Raw genomic sequence first — 15,633 nt, forward strand, 5'->3', positions numbered from 1 at the left:
GTTTGTATGTTATTATTTAACTCGTGAGTGGCGAGTGGCGACTTTCGAGTCAAGTCGATTTCAACCGAGCTGAAAGGTCGGCCGGTTGGCTAGTCAACGATGGAGGAGAAGTGAGCAAAGCTAAAACTAACAAAGAAAGCCAAGCGCGACAGAATGACAGAGCCAGTAGCCGTATGAATGGTAAATGGTAAATGGACGGATGCGACTAATGTGAGTTTATTAGTTAGACGCACACGGACTGTCACGTTGTGAGGACGTGCTTTCTTGCAAAATAGTTTATGGATAGTGGAGGTTTTTTTTTATATATTTGTGTACTTTTGCAATAACGTGTATTTCGATGTTACTCTCATATACACATTTATACGTACAAATCAAAAAAGGTTTGTTATCAGTGAATAAGTGTTGCCTCAGTTGTCTACATACCTTCGGCCAATTTCCAATGAGTTATGCATACAAATTGAACTTAACAAACAAGTCAAGTGTCGCATCAAAAATTAAAAAAAAAAACGTAAATAAACAAGTTGCGCTGTAAAGCCGCAGCGGGAACTATTTGAGAATTTATCAACCTGTATCGGAAATGTTTACACATTTATCAGTTATTCCTTTGCCCAGTTGTGAATAAACGCTGCTAATAATTTTAGCGGCGGAAATAAACAAACAGATTAGACACCGCATGTGAATCGGACGCAGAGAGGCGGCATTTGGATAAGTTAGTGCTGCGACAGAGTAGTGATATGAATCCACCCACTAAGAGCAGAAATACACGCATTTGTTTATGTACATATGTAAGTGTGTATGTATAAATGAATGTACATACATAACTTTGAACTACTGTACACATGGATACGTACAAACATATGAGCACAGAGGCCTTCCTATGTGAGAGTGTGGCGGTAAATAACATGCCACCCCTATCCCGCCACATCTAACTAACTGAGAGACATCCTCGTCAATCAGCTGCTTATCCATTCCCGTCGCTAATGCTGTAGAGTTGGCTGCATACCTTCCATCAGTGCTAAAGTCGACTTCACCACCAACGCCACCTCCAACCGCCAGCATACGGGCGCCGTTACCGCCGCCGTAGTCGACTACACAAACAACGTAACCAATAAACCAAAATCAAATTTTCAAATTGGCATCAAAGTGTAAAAACCGTTAGATAAAATTGAATTATCCCAATGTATGTGGCCACAGTCACTCGCAGGACATCGGCGCGCAAGGACGCACTCATACTCGCACTTGCACGCAGGAAGTGTAAAAGCGAAAGGCATACGAGTTTGTAGTAGTGTTCTCTCCAACCTTAACAACCAGTGACCGGTAACTGTTTTATTTAACTCTCTCGCTCGTTCGCTCCCTTACAAGTGTTCTGGGAACATATTCTAATTGGAATCGAATTGTCGAATTAGAATAGGTGAACGCATAAATGTGTGACAAATACAATAAAATTAACAACATAACAAACCCTCAATAAATGGAAGCACACATACATATATAAATAAATGCGCGTTGATACAGAATTACAATAACAAAAAAGGAGCGAAAATTTAAATAGAAATGTAATTCCAGAGCTGCAGTAACATTCCGCAAATGCCGACAAACCTATGTATATAAGACAAATTGCATTTGTTATATTTTGTTTAAGAAAAAGTGTATAAGGTTCCTATCGTTAATTAGAAATATTAAAAAAAAAGTATTGTGATTATTTACATACAAGTAAAGTTGATGTGCATATGTACATAAAGCTGAACAAGTGCATGTTTCCAACGAAAATCAAAATATTAACACTGTGGGTACGTCGAATTCTCAAAATATATTTTAAAAAGTATATTAATGAGCTCTTTATTGCGAAAACCTAAAAGCCAAGTGTTGTTGTGTGAAATCCGAGTTTGGATCGGTCCAACAAAGGTCTACGAATGAAATTAACGTGGCACATAGTTAATATTTTAGACTGATTCCTTTTAATATATTTACATATCACATCGTGCGTATGTGGCTTAAGCACGCAACGCTCCGGATAAACTAAAATATTGTAGCCGCGGTCGGAGTGCCTCTTGATGTGGATAAACTCATCATCAGGCTTCAATAAACCCTACTAATTTTTAACTCAGGAAAGATGAGAATTAAAATGCCCGCCGTCAGAATTGCCCAAGGTGAGTGAATAATAACTGTGAGACTTTCTCTACAATACTATCACGCTTTATCCTGGTGAGATGAGTCTCATAACATTTTACTAATTAATTCAACAAAACATCCGTTTATACGCTCATTGTTTTTGTTATGTAAAGTTGATTGTTGAAAAAGTATATAGGTATTCTTGGATGAATTACTTTACTGAATAAAAATAAAAAGTTTTTCAATTTAAGAGATGTTATTTCTAACATAAGAGTTAAAACTTGTCAAAAGACTTTTTATTTTTGGTTATTAATAGTTAGAATTTATAAAACAATGCCATCCATTGAACTATTTACTTAATTTATTTCATGAAATTTTAAATTAATGAGTCTTTATTATCAGGACCGTTAATCCAAATATGAATGCTCTCAATCTTCAGTAGGCACACATATTCTGGAAAAATTTAAATGTTAACCGAAAATTATAATGCCAGGTCATTATTGTACCTGTTAATGTTGAAGCGATAAGATTTTGCAAAAAGTAATTGCTATAGTATAATTGTCACAATACAATAAATGTTATCATTTATTTACATAAGAATTTCTCACTTATAAACATTCCAACAAACAAGTAATAATGCATACATAAACACTTAAATATACTTATATAATATTTGTGTGTATATAAGAGTATATAAATTCATAAATATGTACTCTACATATCAGAGCAATATTTTATATTTAAATGTTTAGAATATTTTATATCTTGAAAATAAATCTTATAGCAAAGGAAAGTATCTGAATATGTCTACAAGTGCACGAAAAATCTTATTACATTTACAATATTACCTTATTATGTTCTAATGTTTTTATTTAATAAGCCAGCGTCCATTTCCAGTTCACATACATACGATAACATACTTTATGAAGTATTGAAAGCAGTCGGCAAGGGTTCAAATAAAAATCACATCAGTAAATTCATAAAATGCACAAGATAAATGTATACATACGTACGAACAAACAAATTAAGGCATGGTTACCAATTTTAATAGAAAATTTTAAGGTGTTTATTGAGTAAATATATGTATATACTTTCTGAAATGTTCATTACTTATCAATGTTTATCAYGGGCATTGCTTATCATATACATACATACATATGTATCTTTCAGTAATTCTCGTATGTAAGTATACAGTTTAATTTGTACCATGCAGTGACTTGTTTTTTTACTTATGTTGCTCATAATTTCCTAATGCGATTTTAGTAAAATTTAGCACACTGTCACTTCCAGTTTGATACAACTTCAAAGAAAGGATAGTCTAGAATATCTGATTTATGTTAAAAGAAAAAAAAAAAATAACAACATGTAAAAAATGTATTGAATAAAATGCAAAATGGAAAATTTATAATTTTTTTCTATTAACAAATCAGTTTCAAAATCAAACCTCGAATATAATGCCTTGGATCTTTATGAAGCCAATAACTTTTTCGTTTTATTCGTATATAATTTTTTACTGCATTGAATAGTTTTCTAATAGTAGTATTTAATGTTTACCACAGCTATGACAACTCGCGGCCGGATCTACTAGACTTATTTCTGAATTATTATTCTGAAACCGAAAGCGTGTATGCGATTTCCCAAAAATTATGGAATATCCGTTATACCGACGGAAGGCCAATTAATATCATACGCTTAAAGCTAGCATTGCTCTTTTCATTTTAGATATAAAATATGTATCACGACTTCTGAAAATAATTACAAGTATGAATTCCACAATTACCGTTGGGGAATAGATTATTGAGTGCAGTCAGTTATTATTTTTGTACAAACTTACGAATTGTCACAATTTAATTTTAAATTTTAAAAACGCATGTATATGTATGTGTATAATGATAAAAGGAAGAGCAAACCTAATAATATAGTTATGTGAGATCTTTAACGTATCCTAACATACATATGTATATATGTATAAGTATATATGCATGTGCTCGTATTTATATTCAAGTATATATTTTTATACATATTTAAATACTTATATATCTATGATATTTACTTTGCGACAGTTTATTGTGTGGGGCCCAGGTTTCGAAAATAATTATTATGTCCCTCTTTTAATTCTTGTCTTCTGAACGCACTTGTCCACTTAATTGAACGTCTTATCAGGTTGTGTTATTCTTTGATTGCTTTTGTACGTTCCAATAAAACATGTTAACATACCGACACTCAATGAAAATTAATATTGGAAACGGTGTTGTGAAAATGTTAACTACCAAAAATTGTCGAAAACGGTCTATGTACATATGTACCAAAAATATTACTTCGTTAAAAATCAACCGTTCTGTGTCACAAAAATTTAGCTGTTGAAACGTTGTTAATCGATTTGTTGGTGGAATTTAAAATATTCTCACTTTAAATTTAGTATTTCTTGGTATTCGAAATCCGCCAAAGATAGAAAAAATATAATATATATTTTAAGTTATTTCTATTGTTTGTGATTTAATATGTTTATAAGAAAAAACATATTCCAGAAGATAAATTGAATAAAATAAAATTCGTACTGACTAAACATTCTTGAACAAAACATTTTAAAACATCCACACAAGTTTATACAAATTATTGCTTTGTCGAACGCTCTTTGTATGCCTTTTGCTTCTTGCAACAGTTCTTGTTAGCGCCAATCTTAGTAAACATAACTGTAGAAAGGCTAAGAAAAAACAATAAGCTTAAATTTTTTCGATTTTTAATCATGTGCTAATTTACTTTGGTAAAATTAAAATGTATTAATTCCATAACTAAATAATCTTGAAAAAGGACATACGGGAACATACGTTTTGGAGAGACTTTACCTTTATCTGGTTTGTGTATACATATTTATTTAATTCATAAAATAAGTTAAAATGTTTTGTGTTTAAAGGTATTTTATAGTACAGATTTACGTAAAAATTCGAAATTGATATTGAGCCTCGTTTCAGAAATATCTAAACACATTTTGGCTTTATTACTAATAATTTTAAATTTTAATTTTAAAATAACAAAGTTTAAATGATGATCCTTAATGATGAGGTGCGTGGTAAAAATGATGGCTTTAGGAAAGATTTTGCATAAATTTAGAAATTAACCAACGACTGTGCAAGTCATAATTATAAATATACATTTTGATTATATAAGAGTGTACCGCACGGTCCCCAACTGTCTTATCCTAATAAAGGCAAAAATGGGCTTACAGCTGATTCGGCTTAAATATTATACTAGTATATATGAAGTTATCAATGATATGTGCTTGTACATGCGTAAATTTGGAATAGAAATGTAAGACTATAATATACATAAGTACGTTTGTATCTATGTATATTTTTATGTTGACAAGAAATTACAAATTTAATTTGATTATCGACCAAACCGTGGTCATTAGCGTGTATTAATATTTTGAGTCCTGAAAATTTATTTCCATTCAATACGGATATCACCATGGAAACTCGGCTGTTTATTGATTAAGAATAACACTGCGCAAAGCCGCAAGGATAAAAACAGCAATGATTGTAGCTATTGACCCAAGGTTGCTTTGGAAATTGCCAACAGCTGGAAAATGTTCTAATTGTTTGTAAAAAATAACAACACGACTCATAACAACCACAGCTAGTATGTAAGTGTAAACTGACTGAGAAGGATGCTAAGAACTCCCACCACATTCAAGCACACATTTCGACCTAGGCGTTCGCGCTTATTCACATACAACACTACATACATACATACTATGTATGCATATTGATTCATCCGAAATACGCGGATGTGTGGGTATATTTAAATATTAGGCAATGTGAGGAATGGTATGGGTAAATGCATTGTGCGATAAATAAAACATATTACGAAAAATACTTGTCTGAAAAGCCCACCAACAGTACACCATGCACCAAAGTGAATCCAACTGGCCGACGACAATCAAACTAAGCCAACAGTCAGCAGTCAGCAGTCAGYAAAAGTAAAGATTTTGGCGGTACGATCCTGATGGATGCATACGGGTATAAATGGACAAAGCCAAATAATTATATGCGAGAAACGAAAGAGTTGACATAAAAAACTCACCGGGAGAGACATTTTCAATTTAATTTAGTTTTTTTCCTACAAAAACCATAAAGAGTGTATTTGAAGAAAAACTTGTATGAGTTTCAATATGTTCACATTTGCAAGCATACAAATTAAGTACATATGGATGTATGTATGTATTTGTCATAATACATGATACGTAATATTCACAAATATGCACACAGTTTGATATGACGATGCAATAATGGGCAAGGATGACATCCATTCGCAGCCTGCTCTCCACCCCGGCATTATCCGCAATACCCCCAGTGGTGGTGGGAATGGTGGCGGCTTCTGCTTCTGGCAGCATAATCAGCCACAATAGCGCAAAGGGAATTACTTCCGCTGCGGCGACGCGGTGGCTCGCTGGGCTGGCAACCCAACAGCAAGTCAACAACTGCATTCACGAGTGTTAGGATGCGATTGTTTTTTACTTTCCTTTGTTTTAAGCATCCCTTTTGTTAAAGTTTAGTATATGTTTTTGGTGTGCAGCTGGGTACAACCTTTTTGTTTACACATTATTTTATTTCAAGCTACCGCAACGTACACCTCATATCCCACATGTACGCGCTAAATCATAGAAGAATATTTGCTAATCCACTCCTATCAAAGCTACATACAAATTCATACAATTAAAATACCACAAGTATCGAGATTTGGTGTAAAATTTAAAATCACGAGTATTAAACCCATATCCCTCAAAAACCGAAAGCGTAAATATGGAGAATTGTTCTAAACAGTATTTATATGAAGAAAATTGTAATAATTGATAAGTTCACAACTTGTTTTAAACACATATTTTTTATGTTAAATTTTATTATTCATAAGTATATACCATATATTCATTTACATGGGTATAGGTGGTTTTAGCTTGAATGATTTTAAGTAAATTCTAAATGTTTTACTGTTTAAATAAAATATAATTTACAGAGCGATTAACATTTGTCTCAGAAAAATTTTCATATACATATTTTCATCAAATAAGTGTGTGCATTTTCAATTAAAAATAATAGAGTTAATAAGAAGTGAAATCAAATTATTTGTAAAAATATCGATCAATAAGAAAAACAACAAAAACAAAGCAATTATAAATCTTAGAGATGTTTTTCTAATGTCCGGCTTACAACCTATCTGACAAGTTCTGGTTAACTCAGCCAAGACCGGTAAAGTTTACCAAAACTTATCTAACGGATGGTTGTTAACCAGGCATTGAGAAAACGGCCCTTAATGTGTTTAATTTTTTTTTTTTAATTACTGCACTAACAAATTCCGATAAATAACGTCTGCATTCAAATTAACCGTTACATATGTTCATATCTTATAGTAAAGTTTCATTTTTATATTGATTTATTTAACTTGTAAATGTCTACTCTTTAAAAAAAAGAACACGTGCATACATGTACACAAGGGAATTCTATATTCAAACAAAAATCTGCAAACAAATTAGTTTATATTGTTATATGTACCTGTATGTACATACATAAGTATATACCACGTGCCATAGAACGACGACTATTTTCACGGTTGTACATATGTACATATATCAAAATATGCGTACATACCTGTACATTTGTATTGCTTGTATATATGTATGTAGTACGTATATACAATCAAAAGAGAATCATGAACTTGCGTAAAAAGTTTATTCGCGGATTCTTTTAGTGTTGCAATTTTCACTTTCAACTGGAAATATTTTCTCACCCCATCTACACTTTGAAGCATAGCGCCGCAGAGTGGGAGAACGTCTATAAAACTACTTCTTCACTTATATTATATAATGACGAATACACATACATTTGTTCACAATATATATTTGTATGCCTGCATATACACTGTAAAATTTCAAAAGCACGAAATATTTTGTTGTAAAGCGATTGCAAGCGTTGTAAACGAACTGTTGTCGAGATGTTCTATTGCATAGTTCCACAAAGGGGTTGCTTCGTGGTGCCTATTTACAATCTTTCTCAGCAGCACGAGTATAAGTACAAATTTCGACAAATGTGGTATGAAGGTGTGAAAGCTTGAGCTGAGAATTTTTAAAGCGTAGTATTGATACATATCTATATACTTAAAATAACTGTAATATTCTACTTTTCGCAAAGTTTCCTACATCCACTTTATGCTTATAATGTGGTAATCTTTCTGGCGTCAATGTTTTGTCAACGGCTCAGATCTAAGCAAAAATTAATCTTAATTGAAAATATAATTTTATTAAAAAAATTACAAATCTATTACGATTTTGCTCTAATTGACATAGCTATTTAGTCCTAGATTGTTTAAAAAGAAATAAACGAATAATTAGTTAGAGTATATTTATGAGGCAAGTAACCCCTTCAACTGGGTTCTCAAAACTATCTAAATTATTTTCCTTTTTTTGTCATAGTTGCTTTTTGTTTAATGAGCTCTGAAAATTAAGTCCTTCTTACAGAAACAGTGCATGTTTACTATGTATGTTTACATTCCCTTTCCATAATGTACGATCCTCTTAGACATATTATAGTCCAGTCATTATAGTGAGTTCACCTCGGAATTCGAGATACCCAGCTGTAAGTCTGTAAATATTACACATTGACATATATTTGACATATATTTTGTGTAAAGCGATTGGTAGGGTGTATCTACCACTTTTAGGGTGTCAATATACAATATTTACAGACTTACAGCTGGGTATCTCGAAAACCGAGATTCTTACCTAATTTAAGCTTAAATTACTGGAATATACTATTTTTTCTAATAAACGTATATTACTATTAGAATACATAAGCTTAGTTGGCTCTTTTTTGTGTTCATGTTGGCGGACCTATTTACTTCTAGAGAAAATAATTCGAGCTTCAGAACTAAGTTGAAAAGGTATCATCATCTATAGAGTGTACAGCTGCTGGCGGATGCTGATGATATTGATATCATTGGCCTTAACAACCGCCCCGTCAGTTCTATTTTCTCCGGAATAGATAAAGCAGCGAAGCAAATGGGACTGGTGGTGAACGAGGACAAAACGAAATATCTCCTGTCATCAAATAAATAGTCGTCCCACTCGCGACCATTGTATAAACCTACAAGTAACCAATCCTTCATTTTTCACTTACACATACGCAAAAATCTACTACAAATTAGGGGTTGCCCCTAAATATTCTACTACAAATTAGGCACTTGGTTCGGGCTGCCCCCCAAATATTGTTCTACTAATTAGTCACTTGGTACGGGTTGCCCCCAAATATTCCACTACTAAAACGTTCAAATGCCTCAAATCTGCTATAGTGTGTTGCCGTGTTAGATTTTGGAATTTATAACAATATTTCTATAAAATATTCAAATATTTTTCGATTATTTAAATTCCTAAATATTAAATTTAATCAGTTTTGTCCAAAATATTAATTATTGTATCAATATATTATTAAATGTTTCCAATTTTATAAAAAAAATATTTAAAGAATATTTGTGTAAAAACTATGTATTTGATGTGAGAATAACTCCGCAGCGTTTCTCATATCTTTTCAGACAATCCTGGGGCATAGGATATATTCGTTGTGTAGATAAAGGGAACTGCGAACTCTTGTCAGTTGACCAGTGTGAGTCATTTTCTAATAGCTCCTGCAACGACGCTTTGGTTCAAAATACCTCTTGGCAAACTTTTCAAAGTTTACCAAGACCTGCCAATTCTACCTCATTTAAAAATATACAAATCGAGGTAAATGTGGACGTAGATGAAAGCAGCTCTCTACATAAAAATGCTTTTATGTATTTTTGCGGTTATTTGTACTATAAATATTTTAAACAACATAATTGTTTAATGCCCTTGGCCAAGATTTGATGGTGGTACTACTGAAGAAGATTTCTTCTTAACTTCAGAAAAGCAATATAGTAATTGCCAAATAGTAAAATGACCCCTTGAATTTATAGATTTTCTATCAAAAATCGAAGATATTTATACATAACATTTTGACTTGCCATAGGATCGGGTTTTCCCAGATATTATTTGAAAAAATGGTTAACGTAAAACCGTACTATTGTTGTAAAAGTTGTAATTCTGATATTATAAAATGTCTATTCATTAGAATTAGAACATATTTCCCAGTAAACGCTTTTAATAAAACTACTATCTACTACATTCTTTTAATTACATCTCTGTGCCTAAAAAAGGCAGATTTCGATCAGGTGATCTCAGCTGTGAAATATTCTTGGAAAACAGCTGATTCTTTTGTTACTTGTAGGGTTATACAATGCTCGCGACTATGCTCCCATAGACACTGTCATTGTTGACAGTCATAACTTCGAAGTCCTAGATAATTTCGTATATCTTGGAACCAGAATCAACACCAACATCAACGTCAACGTCAGCCTCGAAATCCACCACAGAATATCTCTTGCCAACAGGTGCTACTTCGTGCTAAGTAGGCAATTGAGAAGTAAAGTACCGTCTCGACGAACAAAAACAAAACAATATGGTGATTATAGAACGATGAGCTGTATGAGATGTACGACGACATAGACATAGTTCAGCGAATTAAAAGACAATGACTACGCTGGCTAGGTTATGTCGTCCGAATGGACGAAAATACTCCAGCTCTGAAAGTATTCKACGCAGTACCCGCCGGGGAAGCAGAGGAAGAGGAAGACCTTCACTYCGTTGGAAAGACCAGGTGGAGAAGGACCTGGCTTCACTTGGAATATCTAATTGGCGCCACGTAGCGTAAAGAAGAAACGACTGGCGCGCTATTGTCAACTGGGCTATAACCGCGTAAGCGGTTTATACGCCGGTAAAGAAGAAGAAGTTGGCGTTGTGGATTGAGGTGTGTATTACTATTGCGCAGGACCTAGAATCAAACCCGCTTTCCAACAACCGGCATTTGTGGTTCCATTCTTGAATGGAATAGATTCTCTAATACATCCAGATTTGTCATCCATTTTCATTTATGCCGAAGAATTAAGTACCATCCTTCAACTATTATTTTTATATAGTATTAATGGACGTAAATTCAGACGGTTTTAGTATTATGAAATTTCAATAATCTTGGAAATGCCTTTAATTTAACGACACTTATGAAACTGAATTAAAATAATTACAGAACTGTTTATAATCATAGGAATACCTAAATATCTGTATCGATTCGCTTATAACTAAATATATACATACGTATGTATGACTGTTTTCGTACGTGCATGCTTGTTTATTGTACGTCTGTATGTGTGTACATTGGAATCGGACCGACAACTGCAAATCAAAAAATGAAACAGACAGATACAAAGCACGATCTAAAAGATTTAAAATCCAACCCACGCAACAGCTTTGGAGATGGTCCCGCAATCAGTCTTCAGCACGCGTTGGAAGTCCGGCCGAGCCCGTGACAGACTTAACCACAAGTCTGTTTGTAGCTGAAGATAATCATAGCGTCACTTTTCCGAGGACAAGAGAAAGACGTAGGCAGGAAGCAAAATTGGCTGGTGATGATCACTTGCAGTTCGTTTGCACGGTGATCGTTCAATAGAGCACAACAAAGCCTACAAACTCTATATGAACATATTTAACTAGCACGAGTACGTTTGTCGTATCTACCTCTACCTACTTGTACTCGCTGCAAAGGCGAGGCGTGTAGCGTGACACGCGCGCTAAGACTAGCCCTTTGTCAGGCCAAAAAAGGAGGGCCTCAGCATCAATGATGAGGCAAACCCAGATCGGTGTGGCAACGCAATTCTTTGGGTATGTGCAATGGTTGTGGCATTTTATGCGATTGTGTATACGAGTATTGTTATGATCACTTCGTTTGTTGATTTGCTGTGTATGTGTGGGTGCGGCCGGATGGACGCAAAATCTCATTTCATAATTATTCATTTAAAATAAGACGCAGTATGAAAATAAATCAATCAAGAATAGGCACAATCCATATATACTTACATACATATGTAAGCTAAGATGCACAGACACATATTTTAATATATTTAAACTATAATTACATACATACATATATGCTACATGTAATATGCAAATTTATTGGGTCTGCGTTCCTGGCATTTTACAAAGAAAGACGAAATTAAATTGAACAATTGATACTTTGGAAACTTATGTTACTACATTACAAGCTCACTTGTGACGCCAACTGAGGTCAGTATTAGCCCACAAATTCAAGAAGCAAGTAATAACAAATTAATATGTTCTTGCTGGATTTCAAGTAATTCGTCATTGTTTGCGTTCTGGGTTTGTTAAATTTTTTGTTCTGAAGATTGTCAATTCTCAATTTTTAATTTTATAGAATCCGAATTAATTTCTGTTCTTCAGATTTTTGTATTTCGGTATACAACCTAGAGCAAAAAAAAAAAAAAAAAAAAAAAAAAAAAAAAAAAAAAAAAAAAAAAAAAAAAAAAAAAAAAAAAAAAAACAATTGTCCAAGTTTCAACGGTTCATTGGGTTATTATCGATCGATGTTGTCTTTCGTTGTACGTATGATTATTATCAGTGAATATTTCAGACTCCACGCGATAATACTCAGAGTCATCTGGTATCATCTGTAAGAATGGTTGTCATTGAAATAAACGATTATGAAAATAGGCAAGTCCAAATAAGAATATCAAAATCATTCTTCCGCACGATTTATACTACTATTCATACTTTTTTCCTATGTTCTAACCGGTTCGTTAGACACTATGCCCTATGCCCATATATGCACTTCTGTAGAATATATCCCCAATCGAGAAAAAGTTCAAGCATAAAATAGAAAACAATTCGGAAACATTTTGCCATATGTTGATTTAAGAATACAAACATAGCTGTAGGCGGAGTTATATCGAATCTGGTGGTCAATGATGCATACATACTTATGAGAAATGTATGTAGATAAGTAATTTCCTACACTTATTTATACTGGACGGTTGCCCCAAAGCTTTGTTCCACCCTAGTTGGTTGATTCTGACTCGTCACCGTTATGATTTCAAGGGTGTTAAAAATCCACTTCCCCAACCTGAACTCAGCAATACCCCAACTCAACTCTTATAAGTAAATATAAAATTGTCTGTATGTGTGCACACGCGAGTTCTCATCCACATGGAATGTACATATATGCAGGATATGGATGTATGAGTTTCGGTGAAACAACTCTCTAGGCTACTGTTAGCTACACACAACTGAATCGGAATGTTCATGTTTATCCTATTTTCATAATGTACAAACTTTTTATATAAATGTATGTGAATATATACATATGTATGTATACATGTAAAAGGCACATCAATATATAGGTATGCAAATACAAATGAGCGTATATACATGTACAAATGGATAGCATTCGATATTAAAGTTCCAATTGTCCTTTCCAATACAAACTGTTACAAACCAATATCCGAAACTGATGCCGGTATGCCCAGTTTCGGTCGCCATGCGAGTATTTGTATAATACGTGCATACATATGTATGTATGTGTGTATGTTGCTAGTGCCAACTGCCCAACATACTTTTTGATGGTAACTGCATACCCACACAAAGCAACGACCACATTGCGAGTTGAATCTTGCTCTGAAAGATGCTGAGATAGAACACGAAGCTTAGCCAACCAACAACTACTTGCAAAACGAAAACTTAGAGGCAACAAAGTCAAACGGCATTCGTTGGAAGCACATACATATGTATGTTCTACCTTGGCATACATGTAAATAAATTTATTGCATGTGTGGAAGCTAACAAATACATACACTCATGCGAAGCTCACTAGATGAGAGGAAGCAAATTCAAGCGTTTGCTAGTATCCTTAGAAGCAAAAGTATATCAACATGAAAAACGAACTTAAATAGTACGTACATACATATACACACACAGACAAAATGGAGGAAAAGAAAGCAAGTCAGAAAATGCATACGTGGTCAATATGTTGATTTGGCCCCAAGTTAAATCGTGGACCTGCAAGAGTTGGAGCTGAACACATGCTTGTAACTCTAAGTTTATATAAATATACATACATATATATGTATATATATATGAATCCAACACATACGAAGAAAAAGACAATTTTAAGCCATACCGCAATCGAGATGTACCACACAAGACATATGTGTTCGTAGAGTATAAAAATGGTAAAGGATCCCAAAAGTTTAGCAGAGTAATGTTTAGCGCAATGAAGAGATAACTCGTACCGTTTAAACTTGGCATATGGTTCACGCTCATATGTATGTATCTGTTTATAACAACGAACTTTACAAGTATGCTTATGTTTAGTTCGAATGTGGCCAAATTTCCTCATAGTGACCGAAATGTTAAAATATGCTCTGCAAGTTATTTCCTCGAGCCGATTAATTATGACTCAGTCGGCTGGACCAAATGTGCACATTACTTTGAAATTAGATAATCAAGTATCAAAATTCAATACTCACTTCTAAATTCCATTTTAAAGGTTCTTTTTATAGATATACAATAGGAGGTATCTTAAAAATTCGACTGAAAACATAAACAATATTAAATTGCGCGGAGAGAATGACACCATGAGATTATAGTGTCATCTGATCAAATAAAATAGGAGTTTATGGTAAAAAATTTGCTAGAAAGTTTGTGAAATATTTAGGCATACTCATGCTTTTTAAAAGCATATGTATGTACTCCGAGGAACATTACATAAAATTAAAAATTTTGATATTTATTAGCACCAAAAACTAAAATTAGAAATCGATCCTTTAAACTAATTTGCTCTTGGAATATATTCAGTTCACAGAGAAACCTGATGGGTTCCTGTTTAGTATATGCTAAGTTAGTGTTATGAATTATGTATTCATGTGTGTATGAGCGAACCTAAATTTTGCGTTTTTGTTTTTTTTTTTTCTAAAGGTGAGTTTCAATAGCTTGACTACAATCAATAATCTTAAGGGGTTACATGGGTTTACGGTTTTCGAAAAATCAATTTTTGTTATTGTCTTATTAAAATCTACAACTTGTCTAGAATATTGTTTTAAATTTTCATGATCCGAGTAATAGTTTCGGTGATACAGCCTTGAGACCTTGTGCGCTAACCTTAGCTAGGCTAAGTGCCCCGCCTTTAACGGTGTTTTTGAAAACGGTTGGCAAGATTTGTCGAGAACTACTCAACCGATCCTCATAAAATTTTAAACAGGTCTTTGAGATACAATTCTTTAAGACTTGGACGAAGGATGTTTAATTTTTGATTACACCTATTTAAAAAAATGTTTGTAAAATTTTAACTGAAATTTTCTTTATTTGTAAAAAATATTCAGCTTTTTTTTCTTTGTCCAAGTTTAAGATTTTAACTAAAAGACGTATTTTTTCACTTTAGATGATCCTGTAAGGAGTTATCCTGCCAACGCTAGTGAGGGGTCACCAGAAATGGCGCCGCAATGGCCGAGTTTAAATATTTTTTTGCAAAAATTTCATAATTTCTTTGTTAGTAGTGTATGTTTGTAACAATTAGAAATTCTAATAAATATTTCATTTTTTATATGAGAAAA

General features: G+C 33.4%; 1 protein-coding gene across 2 annotated transcripts in view; it reads left to right on the top strand.

Moving 5' to 3' along the window:
• Nucleotides 1–216: 216 nt before the first annotated feature.
• Nucleotides 217–15,633, top strand: part of LOC108969856 (B-cell lymphoma/leukemia 11A) — a 51,464-nt gene continuing 36,047 nt past the window's right edge. The window contains exons 1-2 of one of the 2 annotated variants that reach the window (XM_018934840.1): nt 217–380; nt 1,567–2,150. In XM_018934840.1, coding sequence (XP_018790385.1) covers nt 2,114–2,150 — 37 coding nt within the window. In that variant the 5' untranslated portion in view covers nt 217–380; nt 1,567–2,113. Of the gene's footprint in view, nt 2,151–15,633 lie in introns of both variants that reach the window. The other variant, XM_018934839.1, reaches the window with a different exon arrangement.

This window comes from Bactrocera latifrons, unplaced genomic scaffold (genome assembly GCF_001853355.1).
Source record: "Bactrocera latifrons isolate USDA-ARS-PBARC rearing strain unplaced genomic scaffold, ASM185335v1 scaffold_268, whole genome shotgun sequence".
Lineage (NCBI taxonomy): Eukaryota > Metazoa > Arthropoda > Insecta > Diptera > Tephritidae > Bactrocera > Bactrocera latifrons.